The sequence below is a fragment of the Camelus ferus genome, chromosome 12 (assembly GCF_009834535.1).
Source record: "Camelus ferus isolate YT-003-E chromosome 12, BCGSAC_Cfer_1.0, whole genome shotgun sequence".
Classification (NCBI taxonomy): Eukaryota; Metazoa; Chordata; class Mammalia; order Artiodactyla; family Camelidae; genus Camelus; species Camelus ferus.
This window is the reverse complement of record NC_045707.1, coordinates 54449679-54473929: the sequence shown is the minus strand read 5'-3', so window position 1 is coordinate 54473929 and position 24251 is coordinate 54449679. Positions and strand designations below refer to the sequence as shown.

At 35.8% G+C, this 24251-nt stretch overlaps 2 protein-coding genes across 4 annotated transcripts in view; one reads left to right on the top strand and one right to left on the bottom strand.

Annotated features, from left to right (window-relative positions):
- The window catches only part of LRRIQ1 (leucine rich repeats and IQ motif containing 1), a 235015-nt gene that overhangs the window by 55814 nt on the left and 154950 nt on the right, over positions 1-24251 (top strand). Inside the window, 3 exon segments of the mRNA XM_032493693.1 lie at positions 555-693; positions 10231-10410; positions 16438-16526. The gene's annotated coding sequence lies outside the window, so the exon portion shown is untranslated.
- The window catches only part of TSPAN19 (tetraspanin 19), a 208018-nt gene continuing 192464 nt past the window's right edge, over positions 8698-24251 (bottom strand). Inside the window, exons 2-9 of one of the 3 annotated variants that reach the window (XM_032493698.1) lie at positions 23484-23574; positions 23323-23395; positions 20235-20359; positions 17050-17124; positions 13971-14081; positions 11845-11988; positions 10842-10925; positions 8698-9550 (exon numbers count right to left, since the gene is read on the bottom strand). In XM_032493698.1, coding sequence (XP_032349589.1) covers positions 9482-9550; positions 10842-10925; positions 11845-11988; positions 13971-14081; positions 17050-17124; positions 20235-20359; positions 23323-23395; positions 23484-23549 — 747 coding nt within the window. In that variant the 5' untranslated portion in view covers positions 23550-23574 and the 3' untranslated portion in view covers positions 8698-9481. The remainder of the gene's footprint in view (positions 9551-10841; positions 10926-11844; positions 11989-13970; positions 14082-17049; positions 17125-20234; positions 20360-23322; positions 23396-23483; positions 23575-24251) is intronic. The other 2 variants (XM_014565765.2, XM_032493700.1) reach the window with 2 other exon arrangements.

Below are 24251 nucleotides of genomic sequence, written 5' to 3'. Positions count from 1 at the left end.
CTTGCTTTGTATTCTTCGAAAATAAAACAATAATCATAAAGAACAGCATTTTTCTGAGTTCTCTGAGTTATGCTAGCAAATTATCAAACCTAATGGGGTAGTGGGAACCTCCAGATTTACAGGTAGTCAGTCAGATGTGTGGGTGGCCCAGTGACCCCTGAAATGTGGCAGGCATCTGAAGTAAGACCTGTCCTTTTGGGATCTGTGCCCTTTAGCTTATGGGGTCTTTGCCACCTCCAGGTGGTTAGTGCCAGAATTGAATTGCAGTACAACCAGTTAGTTTTTGTTTGAAATGAAATAATAATGTAACACTGTAATGAAATGTCAGGGCCTTTACAAAATCTAAGAAAAAATATTGTATCTCAAATCCAAGTTTAATACAGTGGTATTTAAGGGGAAAAAATGTTCCCTTGGTCTTTTCTTCAGTGAGGCATACCAAGGATTCCACAAGAGTTTTAGGGAATGCCTGAACTTTGGAGAGACAATTTGATAAAAGACTTGTGAAAAGAGTTATTTTTCAACAGTGTCTAAATTAGAACTACTGTTGTTCACAGCTCATAGTTGGAGGATGAAAACAAACACAAAACTCGTTTTCACATGAAGGCAGCCGGATATGAATGCCCTTCCACACCTTATTTGTAATAGGGACAGAGTGCCTCCAAGATACTGTGTTTGCCGTCAAAATCAGCTGAGGTAAGTAGGCGGGAAGGAGCTTCTGAGGCTCAAGTAATTGTGTGACTCCAGAGTCTGTGTGGAGTGGATCCAGAGCTCAACTTTAGGTTAATTCCTTAGACATACTGGTCTAAGGATTAAGGTGAGCTCTGGCCAAATCCATAAATGGGGAACGTGTATTTATATATCCATGATTTATGATCATTTTTAGTGTTCCCAAAAGAGTACTCCCTCACTTCTCCTCCACTCTGTAATACCCTGCACACAGTCTTATTCCCCAGGAGAGAGGGACCTCACCAGAAAACCACTAGCCTTGCCAGGAAGCAGGGAGAGCTGATGTAATGTCAGTGATCGTGATTTTTATAGCATTCTGCAAAGTTGTAATATTTTCTCCAGCAAACTTCAGCTGCACTGGAGCCAGCATAGACTTGGCTGCTGAGATTAAGGGAGAGATAAGGGTGGTTGTAAAGAAGTTACTTATAAATCATGAATCTCATAAAGTGAAAAGAGTGGTGAAGACAGGCAGTAGATGTGAACAGTGAGGATGTGGAGGGGTCAATGGACTAAAGGGCTGCAAAGGTAAAAGAACTGTTATTTCTGGGGCATGTAGGGGCAGAGTGGCAGAAAGTGTGAGCAGATGCCAAGATGTTTTTCTAGTCTCATCTTAAGTCTTCTGAGTTCAGAAGGCCAAAAGGCTCAACCACCCAAGCTGATTGGGTTTAGAAGAAAAGTTTTATAACTGAAAGTCAAACACTGGTAGACTCAAAAGCAAACACTAAAACTCAGTATATTTTCAAATCCTACAGATTGAAAAGCAGACTTTTTGATACTGTGTCTGTTTAGTTTACACTTTATTTTGAAGTTATTGGCAGTGTTCGATTTTCATGTGAAAGTATTCTAGACCTTTTGAAACAGTGCCCCCCTGAGGCATTGCATAAATCAGGCACAGAACAACTTACCCCATTCTACCTGCTGCTTCAGGAGAATGGAAGCTGGGTTCAGTCACTCAAGACAGAAAAGCACGCTTCTTCCTTAAAGTCAGCTCCATCACCCCTACTCCGTGGTCTCAGCCAATGCGGCACACCATGTTTTTTCCTCAGAGCAATTAGGGAGCCAGTATAATACATTCTTCAGAACAATTATGAAGCCAGTATTATTTTCTAAATCTATAAGTAATATCCTACAATGTACTATGGACAGCTTTAAACACTTTACAAATATTGAACCAACTAGTCCTGAGTTAGAAGTACCTATTCTAGGTTTCCTTTCTATTATATGCATTTTTCAAATAAGGAAACTGAGCTATAGAACCTTGCTCAAGGTTATAGCTAGTAAGTAGCATCATTTGAGCCCAGATTATCTGATTCCAAAACCATGCATCAGCCACTCCACTGTGTCTCAGTGGCTCTTAAAAGACATTAGGCTTCTGCAAATGGGAGAGTGGGAGGAGGCACTCAAGGAAATGGGAACAGAATGGGCAGAAATATGCAGAGGAATTGGACATCTTATTTGAAAAATCCATTGTGCTCAGGCTGATTCAGTAACTGAATTGATGATGGAATGAAATAAGAGTAGCAATTAAAAATAGTTGTAAGCAAGTAATCATAGCAATTACCTGAATAAAGATGCAAATATTTTAGATGAAGTTAATAAATTTTTGTGTATTGACAGCATCATTTCTGAATCTTGAACTCTTGGCTAGAAATAAAATTCTCCTTTCTAGGGAATGTGTTGAAGTCTCCAAGCTCAATCCAAACTCAGAGATTCACCAGAACAACTCACAGGACTCAGCATGTAATTGTACTCATGGTTAAGATTTATTACAGTGAAAGGATACAAAGTGAAATCAGGAAAGGGAAAAGGTGCATGGGCATAAGTATGGAGGAAGCCAGGCACCAGCCTTCAAGAGTCTGTTGCCGGTGGAGTCACACAGCACAAACCTTCTCCAGCAGAGGTTCAGTGTCCCAGATTCATACTAAGGACTGATCACGTAGGCACCCTCTGTCTAGCACATACCAAATTCTGGAATCCCCAAAGGAGAGCAGGGTTTCAGCATAAACCACATCAGGCTCAGTGAGTCACTCTTGTCATTTAAGGAAGCTTTATATCAGTGTAGGGAACTGTTTATCAGCCAAATTCCCAGGTACAAGCTAAGGGTCAACCTTGCAAGCAGGATTTTCTAAGACTCAGCAGTCTGAGACCTACCATGCTAACTCTTTCCCACACAGAAGATCTCCAGAAAAATGTTCTTCATAAGAAAAAAGATACTGCCTTTTATTCTGCATATGAGATCCCAGGTAAAAGATGCATCCATGTTTTCATTAATAAGTGAATTTATTTGATGTATTCTTGTGCTGTGATGGAGACACTAAATCACAGTGCTCAAAGCTGGCCCATGCGTATGCAGACTGTGGCTGAGGCCTCAGGCTGAGAACAGATAGCTGCAAAACACCCTCACATTCAAAAGTATAATGCAAGACATTCTTGCAAGTCTTGCAAAGAGGGTAGCCCAAGTGAACTGGGCAAACTTAGCCTAAACCCCACCTCAAGAGTTTATGAAGTGGGAGCAATAGAGGACTTAATGGGACCTGGATGCCCAGAAAACGAGAAGACTTTTTTCATTCTGTCAGCAACACATAAATCTCCCTATAGAAGCCTAGGGAAAGAGAAGGTCCCGCCCACTATGGTTGTGATATTAGGGCTCATAGATTTTAATTTAGAGAAAATAAAGGCAGGTAATGTTTCTGAAAAACCTGAACTTTCTGGAGAAAAATCCACTTCTAGTACAGTGTCTATAGATGGAACAGAAATATCAGAAATATTATAGAAAATGGATTAGTTGGCTTTGAAATAGATCAAAATTGAAAGATGGAAAAATATGGTGGCATTATTTTAATGAATATGGATGAATATGAGATATGATAAATATATAATATAAATGTATAATAAATTGGTATGATGGGATGCAGGCTTATCTGTTTCTTGTGTTTAGTAAGAATTATTAATTAAATGCACCATTTTCAGGTCTCTAGTAATAATAGTCCAGGCAGGTTGGATTTGAAAGAAAATTTTTATACCAGAAAGCCAAATATCAGTAGATGCAAAAGTCTACACTAATACTCAGCATCTTATATCACAGAGACCTGAAAAACCACCCTCTCAATGTTGTGATTATTTTATTTATAATTCATTTTGAGGTTGTTAGTAGTGTTTGCCAAATTTTCTTGTAGATGTCTTCTAGACCTTTCAAAACACATTGGATTTTTTTTTTTTAACACAGAAGAGATTCTTAGAATCTCAACCGATTTAAATTTGTGGCCCCAGCACAAGCTGGCCACTCTTCATTTAGTGGTATTTCAACACACTAGATAGTGATATACTTAGACAATGTGAAAATTGCTGGTTGTTACATCTGATTTTGTCATTTAACTATTCCTAAATCTTTTTTCTAGAGTTTCAATAGTAATAAAATACCTTTCCTTCTGAATGAAATAAGATTAAATAAATGAATAAATAGTAAACAACTTGCACTGGGATATCAGTTATAAAATCTGATTTACCCACACTATATTCTGTGTCTGTTTCCTAGAAAATTATCATGAAATGACTGATTATTTTCATCTAATATCTGTACACCAGAAATTGACACATTGTAACTGTACTTCAATATAAAAAAGAGAAAAATAATCTTTTTTCTAATTCCACTACATACAGTAATTTAAATGCTATTTATACACTTACATTTACATATTACATATGTACATATTAATATTTACATTTACAATTCATACATACATATTAAACCAATTTTCTGGGAAAAAACTGCAGCTTCTTACGAATATATTCTATGGTCCAGTATCTTTTAAACTTTTTCCCTGAAATAAAATGTGCAACTGAAATGAACTATTAACTAAGAAAGTGAGCAGTTCTGCATGTTTCATTCCATAAATCTTTTCAGACATTCAGGAGAATGTCTACCTTTCTCAAGTGCAATTAGTAATAAGCTTTAATAATTTTCAACAATGGTTACATGCTCTGTTTTCATATTACAAATGCTCTTGTACAAAAATATTTCCTTTTACTTTGTTCCAAATATTCAGAATACCAGCAAAGGCTCAATTTTAAAATAATTTGATTTGTTAAGAAATTGCTTCTGCTTTCCTTGATTTTATCACTTGTATAGTGTTAAAACCCATTGTTGCTCAATAAATATTTATAGATTTACTGGAAATATGCCATTATCCTCTTTCATCTAATGGGTGACTTCCAAAGAAAAGGAATAGAGAAGAAAGATAAATAAAGGAGACTAAACAATGAAACATAACAGGTAGTATAAAAAATAAAAGTTTTTTTTTCTTTTGCAACCTTATATCATGGCAGCAAAAACATTAGATTTTTATGTTTCCTTTTTGCCAGGGGCTCTTATGTCCATGGAAAACTATTCCCCTAAAAATCAGAAAGAGAAAATAAAGGTACTCACATATTAAACAAATTGTTGCAAACATTAAACAAATAAGACTGTCCTACAGTATTTCTATTGTAGTAGTCTTTTAAAATTTTGTTTCAGTGAAATCCTTTTAAAGAAGTATTTGTTCTGCCAACATCTCTCATTCAGGTTCCTGAAGGAATGAGATGTGGGTGGCAGTGACTAATTGAACTAGCAGCTACTGTTCACCGAACAAGTCTGGACAGATTATGTTTATGATTGTCTAATGAAATCAAAACCATTGAGTACAGAGTCAGACAACCCAAGAGGGCAGTAGGGTTTTAACTGATGGCATAGTAAGTAATCTGACTCATTAAAGTTCATTAACATTTATTGGCCACCTACAGGCTTTGGAGTTGCAAAGAACCCTCAGAGTATCCCTAGCCTTGAGCTTCTTGCAGACTAGTGGGGGCTGTAGACACATAAATCACTTCAGCAGGGATTTTTTTTTTAGTTGAAGTATATAGTTGATTTATGATGTTGTGTTGGTTTCAGGTGTATAGCAAAGTGATTCAATTGTATATACATATATTCTTTTTCAGATTATTTTCCATTATAGGTTATTACAAGCTATTGAATATAATTCCCTGTGCTATACAGTAGGTCATTGTTGTTTATATATTTTATATATAGTAGTGTGTATATGTTAATTCCAAACTCATAATTTATCCCTATCCCCACCCCTTTCCCCTTTGGTAACCATAATTTGTTTTCTGTGTCTGTGAGTCTATTTCCAGTTTGTAAATAAGTTCACTTGTATTGTTTTTTTTAGATTCCACGTATAAGTGATATCATATTATATTTGTCTTTCTCTGTCTGACTTATTTCACTTACTATGATAATCTCTAGGTCCATTCATGTTGCTGAAAATGGCATCAGTTCGTTCTTTTTTATTGCTGAGTAATATTCCATTGTGTGTGTGTGTGTGTGTGTGTGTGTGTGTGTGTGTGTGTGTGTGTGTGTGTCTGTGTGTGTGTGTAGAGAGGGAGAAAGAGACAGAGAGGCACATCTGTCCATTCATCTATCAGTGGACATTTAGGTTGCTTCCATGTCATGGCTATTATAAATAGTGCTGCTATGAACACTGGAGTGCATGTATTTTTTGGAGTTAGAGTTTTCTCCGGATATATATCCAGGAGTGAGATTGCTGGATCATATGGTAACTCTATTTTTAGTTTTTTAAGGACCCTCCATACTGTTCTCCATAGTGGCTGCACCAATTTGTATTCCAACAGTATAGGAGGTTTCCTTTCACTTCAGCAGGATTTTTCAAGTGTTATATGTTAAATTAAAATTACCTTGTTTCTCCCAGTCTTTCCCATCTCTGTAAGTGATAGCTTCATATGTCCATTACTCAAGTCATCTTTGACGCCTCTTTTTCTCTCACATCTCTGTATTCAAGCTATGGGTAAATTCTGATGACACCACTATAAAACATATACAGAATCTGATCACCTCTCACCAACTCCACTTCTACTCTCTGGCCAAACCCACGAACACCTCTTAACTGGATTATTAAATAAAATCCAACCTGTTCTCCCAGCTTCCACACCTGGGCCTTTTAAGTCTATTTTCAACATGGCAGCAGGATTGCTCCTATTAAAATATAAGCCTAACCATATTACTTGTACAAAACCTGCCAGTTGCTTTCCATTTCACTCAATACAAACTAAAGTCCTGAGAGTGGCTGACATGTCCTTAAAAGACCTGTTCCCCCACCAAACCTTCCTCCCCAGCCTCCCAGTCCCCGCCCGCTAACCCCACTCTCCCCACACCCGCCACACCAGCTGCCTTGCCCTCCGTGAACTCAGCAGGCTCCTTTATGTCTCAGGTCCTTTCTTCCTACTTGCTGTTTCCTCTTGCTTGCAGTGCTCTTTCCCCTAATCTCCTCATCTCCTTTGGTCCTTCACTCAAAAGTCATTTTCTCCATGATGCCATCTTCTTGCATCCTTTTTTAAATTGCAATCTTCCTAATAATCCCCAACACTCCTTATTCTACTTCCTGACTTAACTTTTTCTCTATAGCACTTCCCACCATCTGTTTTAATAGTTTTATGTTTTGTTGTTTGGCTCTGCTGGCTTGAAAGTAACCTTCACGAGGGTAGTTTTTGTTTGTTTTGTTTTATGCACTAATCTTTCTCTAGCACTTAGAACAGTGCCCAATGCAAAGCAATTACTCAGTAGTAACTGTTGAATGAGTAACTCTCCTTTTTGAAGTGCTCTCTGATTTTCTAAAGCTGACTTAGGCATTTTCTTTCTGGATGTCCATAAAAATTATAACATAAATACAATGTATTTATTCACAAATATGTCAGGCTGTGTGACTGACTCTGAGCTTAACTACAGGGGACAGGGCTGACTACCTAATTTAAAGAGCCCAGTGCAAAATGTAAATATGACGTCCCTTGTTCAAAAATTATTAAAAACTTCAAGATGGCAACTACCAAGTCTTAAACCAAGTGTGGGGCTCTTCCAAAAGCAGGTTGTATGTCCCTGAAACCAGCCCTGAAGAGAAACTATATATGTGCCTCTTCATCTTCACATCTCAGATGAGAGCAATGTCCCTGGCACGTAGCCGATGCTCCTAAATGCTTGTTGACTGAATGCATGTGTCTTTATCTGGAAGAAGATAAGAAGATAAAAAGAATTTGAAAGTAGTCCACTTATGTAGTACCACCACAAAATAGCCCTGATTTTTTGAGATATAATTAAAACGAGGAGCCTGTAGTAAGTTAAATGCGTTTTTGCAAGTGATATGACAATTTGAAGGGAAGTCAGGATTATGTGTTGTTCTAAATTCGAATTCACTTTTCCACTTCTGATCCAGATTGATTCAGAACTTTCTAAGTTTTCTATTTCAGAAAATTGAAAAAAAAAACAAAACAAAATTGAGAGAAATATGATCCTGACCTACTCTATTTTATCTTACGAAAGAAGTCTTTATTTTATTCAAGGTTTAAAGCAACATCCTTTAAGACAATGTTTCCTAAAATCATAAGGTGATAGATTTGGTCAGTGGTGGCATGTATTTTGTTATTTAATTGTATTAACTGAAAATAGGCAATCAAGTATCTAGAGACCCTTTTTGTTTCCTGATGCAAAAATAAATATATCAGAATACATTTCTGTTAATATTTATTTGATTACAAATAAGTTGATTCTCAACTCCCAAGAGGAGAGAGACTTTTGAAATCAGTGTGTTCCAGTAGGAATTTGAAAGTAGGCTTTAAATCCCAAGAGAATTTTCCTTAAAGAACAGAAGGCACATCTATTTACAGATCACTTAGAGAAAAGTTATTCTATTTTCAAAGTGCTGACTTTAAAAAAAAGGTCCATAGGTCTCTGAAATGGGCAATGTACTGAATAGATAGACGAAATGAGATATAATTGAATGAGTAAATGAGAGTGAGCCTTCTATAGGAGCGAGACCAATGCAGAATCTTCAATTAATCTATGCTGTCTTCATTTCCTTAAAGTGAATGCAGCTTTTTTCTATAAAAGACAACAATGATATAATACCTTGTATTTGTAGAGCACTTATTTATTTTTTCAAAAGACTTTTTTTCTGCTCTCATAGTATCATTGTTAGGAAAACAGCACAGGCAAGTTATTTTTATATCCTTCAGAGAATTGCACATGCACGCACTGAACAAAACTTACAAAAAAGGGAAAAATGAGGAGCAAGTAGAGAGTATGGAAATTCAGTGAGTTTTAGAATAGATCATTTTTGCTGTAGTGAAAAATTCATTTTTATTTTAATATTTTATTTTTGACATGAAAGTGTATCCAAATCTGTAAAATTTTATGTTTATTATCCACTTGCAAACATTATAAGGAGAGAGAAATAAATGATTAATTCAGTATAGAGATCAGTATCATGAAGATTTTCCATCTTTACTTCAAATCTCCTGTAAATGAGTGTTGTGTTCTTAAAATTTGCAAATGTAAAATACATGTTATAATCGCTTACTTAGCATTTTCTGAACATCATATAGGTATTTTTTTCTAGATAAGAAATTTACAATACATGTGATGCTTCACATTTTGAAATAAGTATATAAGGTGATATCCTTTGAATTCAAAAAATAAGTCAAGGTAATGTTCTGAACTGCAGAATTTGATATTTTGAAACCTAAATTAATAAAAACTTCACGGAGTGATTTATTATAATATTCAATAATTTTGTATTAGATATAACCAATGACTTGAATAAATCCTAAACTTAATGAATGTAACTCAGAACTCTTTTGGGGGACTAAAAGAATGCAACATGATTATTTTGAGAATTAACTGATTTCCTCCAGGCAAATTAAAATCCAAAGATCACTTTTCTGCATATATTCTATTCTTGACGTGTCTGAAGAAAGAAATAGTTAATGAGACTTGCAAAACCTGGAAGAAAAGGAAACAATATGAGATCAAAATGTAATCAATAAAAATAATTTGTAAAGTTAATACTAGATAATCACCAAAATGCATCCTGTAAAGGGAAAGGGGTCAAGAAGGGTGAGAACATTTGAGTGAGGTACATATGGTTGTGAATAAGAAGTCTGCACAGTGAGTCTTGTAGGGTAACCCAGCTGCCACCAAATTCCTTTACAAAGGGGACGAAGGAATAGACTGCTCAATTTTAATTACATGGGCTATCACTGGGCTAGATGCCTCAATGAACTGCTGGTCTGTTTTGTGTTCATCATCTTTCCAACCATGTCACCAGTCTTACAAAACTGCCTCTTTTCGGTATAGGATCATGAAAGGTGGTCTGCAAAGGGTAGGTGATAAAATGGAGCAAGATCCAGCCCCCCTTCAGTCTTGTCTTAAATACCTCAGCATGGACACGGTAGAGAATAAACATTTAAAAAGAATGTTATCAATCCTTATAAGAATGTCTTGTTTACCACCATCCTGAGACAAATGCTGTTACCAGTTGAAGGGAATTTATGAAACCTTAGGTGAGTGCCTTTGTGGATCAACATAAAATTAAACTTGGTATCCTATTTTGGCCAAGCCATGCATTATATATTTATTCCAATGCTGTAGTCTACACAATAATAATCTATCCGTTTTCACAGTTTCTTTGAATTCAGAGCCTTCACTAGCTTTCATCAATCTGGATCAATCATCACTGAAGCTGGAGAATGAAGTACTATTTCTGAACCTTGCTTCTGCCGTTGGAACCCTGGGGGTCAAGGAATATGTAGATTTTGCTTCCTATTGTATCTGTAACATCTGGCACAGTACCCAGCACACAAGTAGGTGTTCTCCCCCCTCCAGATTTATTGAATGAATGAATGAAGCAAGGAATGAATGAGTATATGAGTGAATAGTAGATTTGCTAATGTCTAACATCTGCCCCAATTTAACAAATTTGCCAACTTGCAGACTGCCAAACATGGTGCTCTCACTGCCGAGATATGAAGTATCTTTTTTAAATCACAAAGCAATGAAATTACTACCTCCCAGGATGACAACTTATTAATAGGCTCCACCCAGGCAGATTTAGGAATATCCCTCCAGCTAGGACCTATTTCTCTCCTGAAGGTGAACAGTTTCAATGTCCTGGCTCCTACTGGATTAATTTATCCAATTAGATCTCCGTCTGGTTGTTCTGCAGTTTATTCTGTATAGTTTATATTCAATAGGTTTTTTTTTTAAATCTTTAAACATATAAACAAAAGCTTACCTCTGAAGCCAAAAGTCCAAAGTTAATTCCAATTAATGTTAAAACATTAGCATGATACCATGTGTTGATTTTATTTTCACAACCCTAAGGAAAAGAACTTACTTAGACTGACTTGGAGATGGAAATGGTTTTATACATAATTTCATTACAAACAAGACAAGAAATGGAGATTAGTAATTTATCAAAGTCTAAAAAGCAAGTCAATGTCTAACCAGAGACATTTCAGTCCAGAAAGCTTCATAAGATGGCAGGACACCTCAGTTGCTACTTTCAAAGTTGCTAAGATGTCATATAGTTGAAATCAGAAATTTATTAAGGTTTGAGAGGGGTTTGATTTTCTGCACACTGATAATTCAGTAGGGTATATACTACTGCCTAAAGTGCTATTTCCCAAATAGGAGAGCGTTTTTAAAAGCATAATGCTCTATTTATCTGTATGTAACTGAAAGAGTCATCTTAAAATTAGAATAACATCAGTAGACGAACTATATAAAGTATTAGAAGCTCTTGAGATGGAAATCCCTAGTTTATCAGTATCCCCTATCTGTAAACAGCGGTTGCTACAGATGAACCTCTACTCTTGCTTCTGCCAAATTTACCTAAACACCACTTTTGTCACTGCTGGGGCTTCCTCCCTCAGTTTTTGCCTAACCTCATTCCTCTTTATTTCTGCTACTGCAACTCCTTTACCAATCCTGTACACCAGAGATTTGCCAAAAATGCCTCCTCTCTTTGCAGGGATTTGGAAAGGATAGTTGAAGAGAAAGGTTGATGGTCCCCAAGTTCTAGGAGCACTTAGATCACATACTCCAGAAAGTTTAATTAATTAATTACATAATGTAAATAATACTACAATTCACCTCATTATGGTTTCAGTTTAGTGAAGTTGCTTAAGAACTTAATAACCATGAATAACATTTTTTTAAGATAAAAATTTGCTCAGAATTCTAAAATGACTGGCAAAAAAAGGCACTGTAAACATTTGGAGAAGCCTTATCTTTACCTCTAGGTAAGTTGCATTCAGTGGCTCATCACAAAACCAGTTTCTTAATGTAGAATTTGTGCAAGAACATGGCACCTGTTCTGAATTTTCTTTATTCTTATTCTTTATCCAATCTGTGTAATTTTTTTGGCCACAACACTGTAACTAGGAAAAAGGTTCTGTAAGTTTCACTCTGAAATATTCAAAATGCAATTAATTATATGATTCCCATGCACATTAAAATGGTTTTGTGATAAATTTATTAATTAATTCTCCATTGAAATATAGTGAATTAAACAAATAAGTATATTTTTGTTTGTTTAATCCATGACGTTGTTGCTGCTGTGGTTGATGTTAACCAGAGCTAAACATCTCTAATATAAGCGGGCTATGTTTGAATGAAAGCATTATATCTGAACTTGTCTTATAGAAGTTCAGGATGAAAGATATACTTGATTTATTAAACCATTTTGAAGGCCTGAAATAGAAGAGAAAATCACCTTAGCCATATCTTCTCCTAACTATAACAGTTCTCTTTAAATTTATCCAAAATATGCTGCCACGTATGTTTAATATACGTAGCGACTCAGGGTGATTTCCACTTTCCTAGGGTTAATGTGAGATGTTAACTTTAAATTTTGTATTGTGTGAAAAATTGCCATAAAACCCCTCCAAAAAAGATGATAAGGAAAATAGTCATAGAAATGATCAAACATCCATGAAATGTCTCATTTCCAATCCCATCAAGTTGAGTTGAGAGGATGTGAAAGAATGAGCTTTTATGTCACCTAGAAAATAAGAGAAAGTTGGAGCATTTCATTGTTTTCTAAACTTGTTATTGAAAGTTGTAACACCATCACTGCCTATGTCCCAACATGTACCAATAATATTGTTACTATCTTGGAAAGGTTGAATGACTAAAATAGTGCTTTAGAGTTTGGGTATTGGAAGTTAGCTTAACCAACCAAGCCTACATATACTATCTCAATAATATTCATTGCTAGGAACTATAATCTGGATTCTCATTAGTCATAGTGGTGTCATACATATAGAACTGTTTTCCTAATTATCAGCTTATGAACATAGGAAGGTTTGATACTCTGCTGTCCATCATAATGCAACCCGAAGAGGTAAGACCTGTTCAGATCACGTACACCAGCAAAAAAAAAATGAGATGAGTAAAAGTATAATTCATTTAAATTCTTCTAAAAAGCATTTCTGTTATTAAATACAATAAAAATAACAATTATTTGTATGTGAGGCTCTGGTGAAGCAGTTAAGAGTATAAAATCTAGTAGTAGCCTGTTTAGGATTGACTCTTGGCTCTGCCACTTATTAGGCATGTGACACTGGTTAAGTTACTGAATTTCTCTGACCATCTATAAAATGAAGATAATAGTTCTTACCTCATTGGGTTGGGAGGACTAAATGAGTTAATGTAGGCAAAGCACCTATAAAAGGGCCTGGTACTACCTAAATGTTTGCTTTTTTTTTTTTTTTTTTAATTTAAATCAAGCACTTACTATGTTCCCGTGCTGATCTATTCTTGTAAACCATTTGGCTGACTCCACACCTTCCCTTACCTTGCCCAGAAAAATCTGAACGGTGGAAAATAATAATCCTAACAACATTAGCTAGCAATTATTAGTTGCTTACTGTGTCCCAAATCCAAGGCTTTCTACATAGGCTATATAATACTTCATTTATTTTGACAACCAGAGGTATTAGTATGGATCCTAAAGTGAAGAAGGTTACTTGTCGAGGATGACAAAGCTACTGCGTGGCAAACCTGATGTTCAGACTGAGGGTAATCACTGCGCTACTCTGCGGCCAGCAGGCACTATGCTCAGATTTATCTCCTCACAGGTGTAACAGGACAAATTCCCTCCCTTGGCAGAAGACCCAGACAGATGAATCCAGGTTAAAACCACATCAGTAAACCCAGAAAAGGAGATACACATGACCAAAAAAAGGATAAAACTCCAGATATGTAAGAGGAGACAATCATTGCTCACCTAGTCTATTTAGATGAAATACAAGAACCTCTCGTTCCTCTGCCCAATCCCCTGTCCTTCCTTCTCTACCCGCTTCTCTGTGGTGGTCACCTTTGGCGTCTAAATTTTAGTTTTATGTTAATTTCGTCTTACTGTTTTCTGTAAAGCATTCAGAATGGTCCACTTGGGTATGTCTTCAGGCAAATCCTTAGACCCATACTTAATAATGACTGAATCAATTTCATCATGCCACATTTGGCGAACCTGTTGAAAATTTTATTAAAAGTGAAAATGTGATAGAAACTTTCCTTATGGTTCCTCATAAACAGTAATCAAAGTCAGTTTGTCCTTTCCTACTTATTTATAAGCGTTTCTTTCTTCCCTTATTTTTAACAACCGGTGAGTGTTGGGGCATTTGGTCTTTCCCATTGTGATCTACAGGAAGACTACGTTAGATTTACTTTATGATTAAGGAGAAAGTTATGTGCTATTCTCCTGAATGTCTGAGAGGCTTTCTCTAGTATACCTTCAGGGTCCTCTCATTCTATGAGTCTATATCTTTTGTAGTTTTTAATTCATTTTACAACTTTGAAAGCTGTAGAAAACTGGATTAGGCAATGATTTTTTATCAGGGAAATGCAGATGAATTTTTCCTGGTGGGGACGTAATTTATCCTTTCCCTTTCCGAGTCTGTTTATATTGGTTTTGTATTGTGTAATTATCTTCTCTTTGGACTCTCCTTTGAAATGGTTTTTATATCTTACTGGTTCCCACATTAATCAAGATGTTAAATAAAATTGTTGACCTGTGTCTATTGTATATTTTTATAAGAATTATGACTTTAATTTAAAAAGTATCTTTTTACAATGCTAAAACAAAAACATTCATATCTGAAAGTTTGGGGGGAAACTGCTGTCTTAAATCTAGATATTGCAGAGGTAAATTTTAATAGTAATTTACTTAAGCATTTAAAAGTTTCTATGACTTTCATGACTAATTCCTAATTTGGTTCTGAAAAATATGAAAAGATAGAAAGGCCAGATGCTATTTGCATTTTATAAATGAGTAGACAGATGCTCAGAGAATATAATAATTTTTTTATTTACACAGATAAAGAAAAGCTGAGACTTTTAAATTTAATTCATTTGAATTCTAGTCTAATAATTTCTCATTGTAATATGCCGTCTTTGAATAATGAAAATTAATTAAACTGGTGGGAAAACTACAATAATTAAGACATCTGTACAAGTTAAATTCTTACACACATATGTATGCTTTGATACATTTAAGAAGATTAGAATAAATAACATGTTGTTTAGACCTATAAGTCATCTATTTAACTTATTTCTCTAAGAATTTTTAATTTAGAATAGAAAATGATGTTTTTCCACTTGATATTGTTGTGGAGAGGGGTCAGGCTTATGACCTTATTTACCTTCTGAAGCATCGTTTGGGAGATTCAGAGTGCGTATGAATCACACCTCAGTACAGAAGAGTAAAAGTGGGTTTCATATATAATCTATGTGACTACTGTATAAACCAAATTCCCTCACATGTGTTCAGTTTGACAAACATCCACTGATGCCCTAGTCCATCTCCAACACTGAGTTAGGCACTGTAAATGACATAAAAACTTAGAGGCTCATGAGAGCTTAATCCAGTTTGAATATAGAAGGCAAGTTAAAGTAAACAAAGGTGAGATCTCTGGGATCAGGTAATAAGTATTAGAGTGCAGGCTCTGTCATTTGGCCATGATGTATTTTAGCAAGTATTCCTGCTCTCAGAGCCTCAGTTTCCTACCCTAGGAAGTAGCACTAGCAATGCATCTCTGGGAGTTGTTGTGAGGATCAATCATATAGTGCCTATAAAGTGCTTTTCACAGCCTCTGGCACCTGGTAGTTACTATTAAATGGTAGTTCTTATTATTCTTAAAATAGATAGAGAGGCTGATGGGTTGGCATCTGGTGCTTTGCTTTGCCACCAAAATAGCTTTACAGGACTTCCTGAGTCCTGTAAAGCTATTAAGCTGTTTTGCTGTACACACACACACACACACACACATTGTGGATGTGGAGAGAAGAAATTTTGGTTCCAAATGCCAAGCCATTAACAACAGGTCCTAGGTAATCAGATATCCAAGACAGACATCAAGCACAAGAGAGCAAATGAAGCTGAAGGGCAGTGGAGTTATATAGGAGAGATTTTGTTGAGGTTTGGCCATTAATTAGGAGTCAATGTATAGAGAGAATCTGAAGCTAGGGAGCATGGGAATTAATCACTTCTCCTTCAAAATCAGTGAAGGGTGGGGAAAGGTATAGCTCCGTGGTAAAGTATGGGCCTAGCATGCATAAGGTCCTGGGTTCAATCCCCTGTAACTTCCATTAAAGATAAATAAAAACCTGATTACTCCCCCCAAAAAATTTTTTTTAAAAAAATCAATGAAGGAAAGGAAGAGAGCTCTCAAATAGCTACTCTGTGATAGGAACTTTAAAATTGTCAGTTAATCATAACTCTAAACGTAGGTAGATGAAGATACAGGCTTAAGGCTGTTAAGTGGCTTGTTGCTATCTCGTCATATGCAGATCTGTATGACTTCAAGCCCATATTCTTATCGCTACAGGACAATCTCCTTGATACAAATACAGACCTTGACTGCACTGAAACATTGACATTTCTTAAAGAATTAAAAGGAGTTATCAGCTGTAACAGGTAAGTTTTATTACCAAAAAGTTTTTCCAGGCAATCTATTATGTGATTTTTTGAACTTAACTTTAAAAACATAAATATTGTTCTAATTAATTTAATTATGTCACTCATAACCATACCGTACAAAATATATGGATTATTCAATACATTTTATTTGAATGAAATTGCTAAATTTAAAATTAGTGTAAGTTGAAAATGTTTCTTTACAAAAATAGAATATAGTGTAGTGATTGGGGTCAGCAGTGATACCCAGGGTTGGCTGGGAGGCCAGTTTGGAACTTCCCACACTAAGCATCACCTCCTCTTCCCCTACATTTTTTGTTATTTACAATATTCTCAATCTTCTGTAGACAGAGTTAAAGACATGTTTCTCAAGCCCACTATTCCAATCCCATATAGAATTCTAGTATTTCCATTGAGCCCTTTTTCCCTGCTAAGACATTTACCTTCAGCTTTTAATACAGGGTTAAGTTTCAATAATCTAAAGTATCCAATATTCCTGATTTTTCAAATGATGCTTCCATACCTCGTCTTTCTTTGTGAAGATTAGAGCTGAAAGGACAACCTGAACACCAAAGGCCCACGTTAACAGTACTGCATACTGAAACAAAAGAAATATAGAGATAAGAGCTATGCTCCTAATATATTTTTTAGGTGCTACAATGATAGGAAAATGTACACATCATATGATACGTAGAGTTTTAAAATGTACATAGGCATTGCTGAAGTTTCCTGCTCTCATATACATGAGTGAAATTATTGAAACAAAAGGAAAAGAAAAAAAATCAATGAAATTTGGATAAGAGTAAGATAGAAAGAAGTGATAGTATTCATGAGAACCCTAACCGACTGGTCTAATGGAGTTGGTGATATGTGTATGCACATTTGGATTATTTCTTTGAAAACTGAAAATATTTCTATCCAAACCCAAACAAAATTACTTTCATGCTTATTTGACTAATTTTTTTTAACATTATGGCCACTGCAGTCTTATTCTTCACAGTGGCACATAGTGTACATATTATTTAGAATTCATGGTAATCTTAGCAGTCTGAATATTTTACTAAAATATGAAAGAATGATTTACTGTTAGTGTTCTTAGTATTTTAAACATTTAATACTTTAAAATAGTCAATTAAAATTGCTTCCTTGACATAAATTATATTTACTATTTTCAGAGACAAAAATATGGTCTTTAGATATGTTTAGAAGTTTAGTTGTTTAATAGTTCCATATACAATACCTCACTTAATCTTCACAACCAAGAGATTGGTAGAGACAGGAAAAATTGTGTGAAATAACTAAACAAAAATGTTACTGTTTTTTTTTTCCAATGACAAGTTGTTGTCTAGTGGACAGTGTCAGGTTTCTGATCCTACGAGGGTATGAAATGTTACCTTTGACTAAGCTATTATTTAATTCTGTAGAGAGTTAACTTACAGAACTCTGAGAGCAATACAAATGTTCCCTGTCCAAAGTAATGCAAATGATTACTATTCATGGAAATACAAATGTTTACAGTCTATAGAGACTATAAATCCACACAAATCTAATTCTCATTTAAACCAGTTGTTACTTCTTACTGGTTCCTTTGTTAATTGTTAATTAATTATTCAAATAAAGTCTCGTACACATGCTCGTTTACATATAGGTGATTCATGATTTTACCTTTGAAAATTATTAGCACTTAGCACAGTGAGAGACTACCCGAGAACTTTTAAAAGAAAGAAGTAAAATTGTACCAAAGAGTTAAACTGCAAAATTAGTGTCTGTTTGATTAGAGCAGGAACATGCAAAATCACATTTAAGGCAGAGAGTAATGCTTAGGCCTATAATATTAGCCCATAGCTTGACTGTGTGAATTAACATGGTTAAAGAAAAAGGGTGTCCATCAGAAGAGTATGGGTAAATTCAGAGAAGAATAGCAAAAATGCCATGATTGCAAAATGTTGCAATACCCTTCCATGGAGTATCCAGAAGGGAGAATGGCATCTTGGCTCCAGGATCTAAGCCATCAGGTCCCAGTATCATGTATATTCCTTTTGATGGGGTCTCTCAGACTTTCTCAGTTGGAGGCCATTGATACTTGAATCACATGAGGCAGAAACTTATAAGATGTTTATGTTTCTCTCCCTCTAGTTTCCCCCTTCCTTTCCCATCTTCAAACCCTGCATTATATTAATAGTAGGCACTGTATCTCCTTTGCCTAAATGGAACATTGTGGCAAGGAGAAAAATCAAAATATTCCTGCAAGCCATTTCTGTCCTGGTTTCCATATCCAAAATCAGAAGCCCCATGAGAAAATTATGCTAAAGGTCCTAGAAGAAGAGAAAGATAAACTTTGAGAATAGAGAGTGGGTGTTTCAGGAGAATAAGAAGAGAAAGTGAGGTTCTTTTTTTAGACTAAAAAGATGCAGAGACTGATCCTAGAGTCTGTGGATTCCCAAAGCAACAAAAGTTAGCACTTGGCTTCCTGGCATTGCCAAGGTAAGGTGGCAAGACCCTAGAGGGAAACTGAAGGTATCATTTCCAGTTTTGCCTAAAATGCTTCTGCCAGCGGTAACAGTCAAATAATCATAGGCAGCAATTATTAACACTAGACAGCAACTACTTCCCACCAGGAGTCAAGCAAGCAGGAGTCAAGCATGATTCCTTTAATTGTTGTGTCACTGCCAGGGTTGAATGTCTCAGGTCTCGGGGGTGGGGGTGGGAACTGCAGGGAAGGAACTGGGGTAATGGCAACTCACCAATCCTTCACAGATGATTTTCACTGATACACCTGTACTGGTATATACCGGATGAAGAGCAACCCTACCTTTGCCACTGTAGGGCCATTCAAACAGCAGAATATGTAGACCTGAAGGGACCATGTGAGCTGGGAAATTGAGTGCTTTCTTTCATGGTAACCAGTGTAAACTGATGACCAGAAACCATAGTGAACACCCAGAATTTCAGTGCTGCATAAAAGCTAAGTATCTCTGCATCCATCCTAGCAAGAGACTCCATTGGCTACAGTTGAATTTCCTACCTGCTTAACAGGAGAGTGCCTGTGAATTAAAACTGATCTGATTTAAAGAAAATGTTAAAAGCTCTATTTCACCCAAATCTGTGGGATGTGATCCATGCTGGTCACGTGTATGGTAAATGGCTCATGTTCAGGTCAGTATTTCTGACCATAATTCATCTTTTCATGTTACATGCCTGGGGAGACATAGTGTGCGAGCCAGATGCCAAAATCTAGTCCTCTCAGCAGTTATTTCTCTTTGTTAAATAATAAATTGTGATCTCAGTTATATGTTAGCTTCCCACATAGCACTCCCACAGAGAGAAAATGTGCCCAGTAAAAGCCATGTCTCCTTTCCCTTGCTAACTTTCATTGCTCATTGACTTGAACATACTTTATTCTGATTTTAGTCTTCCGATTTAGGTTTGGTTCATTGTAGTTCACCTGAGGAGATGGCTTCCTATTGACTGTGTGTTGAAAATTAATACCTAAGTGTGCAAGTGTTGAGGTCCAGATTTGATCCACAGAAAACTCACCAAGAAAATTCCACTGGGAAAGATTCTTGAGGGGGAGCGCTTCACCTCCTTTCTCCCAAGGGCACACTACACTGCATTGTTACAGTAACATAAGTCATTCTTGCTCACTTAGGTGACTTGAACACTGAAAATTGAAGATACAAATTCAGGCTATTGAAATGAAATACATACCAGAATTAGGAGCCATCTGATTTCATTGTGAATTCCCAAATAACCCAAGAGACAAAGAAGAACAGTAGCAGATCCAGTTCCCATCAAAATTCGAAAAATATATACTTCCAAGTGACTATTTTCATCTGTGGAAACACACATAACTTATTATTAAGTGATACTTGTTTTCTGTTGAATAATAAATGCAGCAACCCAAGGTTTCCCTAAGCAGCTGTTGCCAAACCATTAGGATTCTTTCTCTCTTTTTTAACCTCATTCTAGCACCTCTTACTCTTAGCAACAACTTTTCTTCCTTTAATGACATGGTAGGGAATTTCTTAAATCTCAGAAGATATCTTTACCTTTACCTTTTCTTCATTGTCTTCTACTAAAGAAGACAATTTTTTTCTAGGGCGAACGCTTCTATGTCCAATGTACCTCCAAACATTTATGTATTCATTCATTCATTTATCAAAAATATTTTGAGCACCTAACATATGTGGGTTGTTTCCCTTGAATGAAACCCTCAGTTTATTGCTAATATGCCCCCATTAAAGTTGTTTTATTCTCTCCCCATCTAGACTGGGCTGTCTGTACTAGAGACTAAATATTTATGTAATCAACAAACTGTTAAATGCTTAGTGTTATAGCACAGATGTAGAACACTAAGTGCTTAACAAATATTTTAAAAAGGGAGGACTGTATGGATTATATATGCCCTAGGTTCTACGGGAGAAGAGCAGAGGCAGTGGGCAGCAGTGTGCTGGAACCAGACCGTTTTGGCACATAAAAGCCAACTGTTAAATTTTCACAAAATCCATAAGCCAACTCAGTCCACACTGGCCCCTTGAAATTGGCCATCATAGGATTATTTAGACCACAGAAATCAGCAAATACCATAAATGCAAGACTCTATCCCAGAACATTTACCAGCACATCACTGGGGACAAGGGCACCTAACCCAGTAGGGGAGAAGGCTGGAAGGTGGAGGTTGGCAAGATCACTGGAGAAGGTAACACCCGAGCTTAGCTTTACATTGTAACAGGGAATCTCTAGGTTGGAATGGTGGAAGCGTCCCGAGACACAGACCCACGCAGTGTTGGTAGGAAATTTAGCATTGCTGGCACTTACGGTTTCAGGCAGGTGAGACAGGGAAGGTTTGCAGGGGTCTTAGTTATGAGCATTTTGTGTGCTGTTTTCCAGTCTTCCTCACTGGAATTAAGTGCCATGAGGGCAGGCCTTTTATCTTTCTTATATGCTACTGTATCCTCAGCTCGTGGGATAGTGCCTAATGTGTAGAAAGTGCTCTATAAATATTTGTCATGTGAGTAAATAATGACAATGGGGGGCCAGAGAGAAGTTCTCAATGTTTCATGGTTAAATTTGAATTAATTCCTTCCGTGGCATTTGGAAGATGGCTGAGAAAGGAGATCAGAGGACAAGGCTATCAGAAGCTATTACAGTGGCAGAGGATAGATGAAGACCTCAAGTGGCATGGTGTTATCACAGATTGAGAGGTGAGGGAAGAATGACTTAAAAAGAGGTAAATTAACTGAAAGTTAAAAAGAGGCAAATTAATTGAAAGTTACAGAAAAAGAAGAGGGGAGGACCCAACATTTCTTGCCTCAAACTGGTTATTTAACTGAAAACTTAATTGAGATTTCACTAAGTATTTTAAATACATGACTAAAAAAAATAGAACTTAAAAAGTAAGTTTCTGACCAAATTTGCAGGTTTTTTTCCACAAGCAAGTACATTAGGATTGATAAGAATTATTTGTCAAGTCTATAATGGAGGGGAAGCAAAAAGAAAAGAAAATGATTTTTGCTCCACCTTAATCACTATGTTATTAAATTAGATACTGCATGGGATGTACTCAGCCCAGTGCTGGGCACAGAGTCCATGCTAAATGACCGGAAGCTATTATTGTCATTGAGGGGAAGGAAAGGAGAAAGAAAGATCTCCCCACACCCATTTACTCTTAGCAGATGTTTACCGTTAGCAAACATCATGAATACTCTTGCATAGGCAAAGGATACAAACAGGAAAGAAAGGTAACAGGCACTTAGCTGTAGCTGAAGTTGACATAAATTATTTAACATTTTGTAGCACTGTATTTATTACATAGTAAGTCTTTATTTAGCTTGCTTTTTCCTACATATTTTTTTCTTACTTGATATCCACTAATAAATCTGTTGGCTCTAAAGTACACAGGGATTTTTTTCCATATAGTTAGTGAATAACAGTGGTGTTCAATAGAATTTATTGAGATAATGGAAATGTCCTAATCTGTGCGGTCTGATAAGGTAGCCAGCACCCAATAGCCACCTGTGGCTACTGAGCATTTGAAATGTGGCCTCCTTTCTGCCAACCAAGGATATTTACATGAATATAACCCTTGGTCTATGAAACTTCAGTCCACAGTAACCACAGCACTCCACAAAATGGTAAAATAGGGTTAATGTGAAATCCAAAGCTTTTTTCTAATAAAGTTGAAGGCATTCAATTATTTTATTAATATTGGGGAAATATTTTATATATACAAAGTATATATATACTCTAATATATATATACTCTAAAGTATATATAATATAATATGATATAATATAATATATAATATAATATAATATAATGTAATATGTAATCTCACATCTTCTTCATCCATTCATCCATTGATGTATACTTCAGTTGTTTCCATAGAGAATACTTTATTTCTAACCAAGTGCTCGTAGAATATATGGTAACTGAATTTTAAAAGAGATTATTTAACTTGGGCAGTGAAACTATGTTGATTTCCATTATCTTTTCAAGTCTACAGATCTGCAAAAGTCCAAAGTCATCAGAACAACCACAATCCTCCATTTCTCTCATCCCTCATATCCAAAGTTCCTAGCTCTCTCTCAAAATTCTTTCTACTTTATGACCTGGATTCAAGTCTTATTATATAATGAGGTGTTTGTAAAACCAACTGACATAGACCTTCCGAGGAAAAATTTGACGGGACTTAATGAATTTTAGAGAAATACTGCCACCTGCTGAATAAAACACATATGCATTTGTTTAAAATTGAATGCCTTGTTTCACTTAAGAGATAAAGGAAAATACATACCCAAAAGTGTGAAAAAACTATTTCTGTCTAATAAAAGCCATGCACCAAATACCATAAGTAAAAGTCCAAGCACCTGCAAAAAAGATAGCCAATTCTTATTTTTTAGTAACTTCCAATAAAAATGGATTAAATTTTCTTTCCTAGCTATTGAAGATACTTACCAAGAAAGCTCCATTAATGAGATTAAGAAAGTATTTAAAAATTAATGTTTCATTTTTCCTTAACATTCTTCCTCTCCATATACTGATGATTCTGAAAAAATAAGCACAACCTTTACTATAAACACTCACCACAGTAACAACTTTAAACAATTCTGCCTACTCATGTTGTTTATTTGCATATTTTTTCTCATACCAGCAGTCAGTATAACATTTCTTTCTGATCTCCTGAATGTACAGAAATATTGAGGGTATCTTGAAACTGTACCTGTTTTTCTTTATCTGCATTTTTTTGGCCAGGCAGTCAAGACCAAGCAGTCATTTGTATAACATGTTAAGAGCTGCCTTACTGAACTTCTTGCAATTTTCAGAAAGTAAAATATTTTATTTTGTTTCCAGTCTTAGCATACCTTGTTCTCCTTGCTAGAAACCTTTCATTTACCTCTAACTGTTACCTTTTTTTCCCAGAATAGTATCTGTTCCTCACTGAGGTTTTGCCTTGGAAGCCTTTCCCTAACCTCAATTTGTTATCTGTTTTCACCTTGTCTTTCTTCCAATGTAGCCTCTGAGGTCTTTAACTGGAGAGAGAAGGCCTTTTACACCATTTAAACCCCAAGTCTAGCATATAGTAGGTACTCAATAGATATCTGTTGAATGAATGAATCAGTGAATAGGTGAATTAAATCATTTAATTAGTTCACAATTTACTTTGATATACAGTGTAAGGAAAAGAAGTAACTTAAGGTGGTTTAAATAAAAATTATTTTCCAG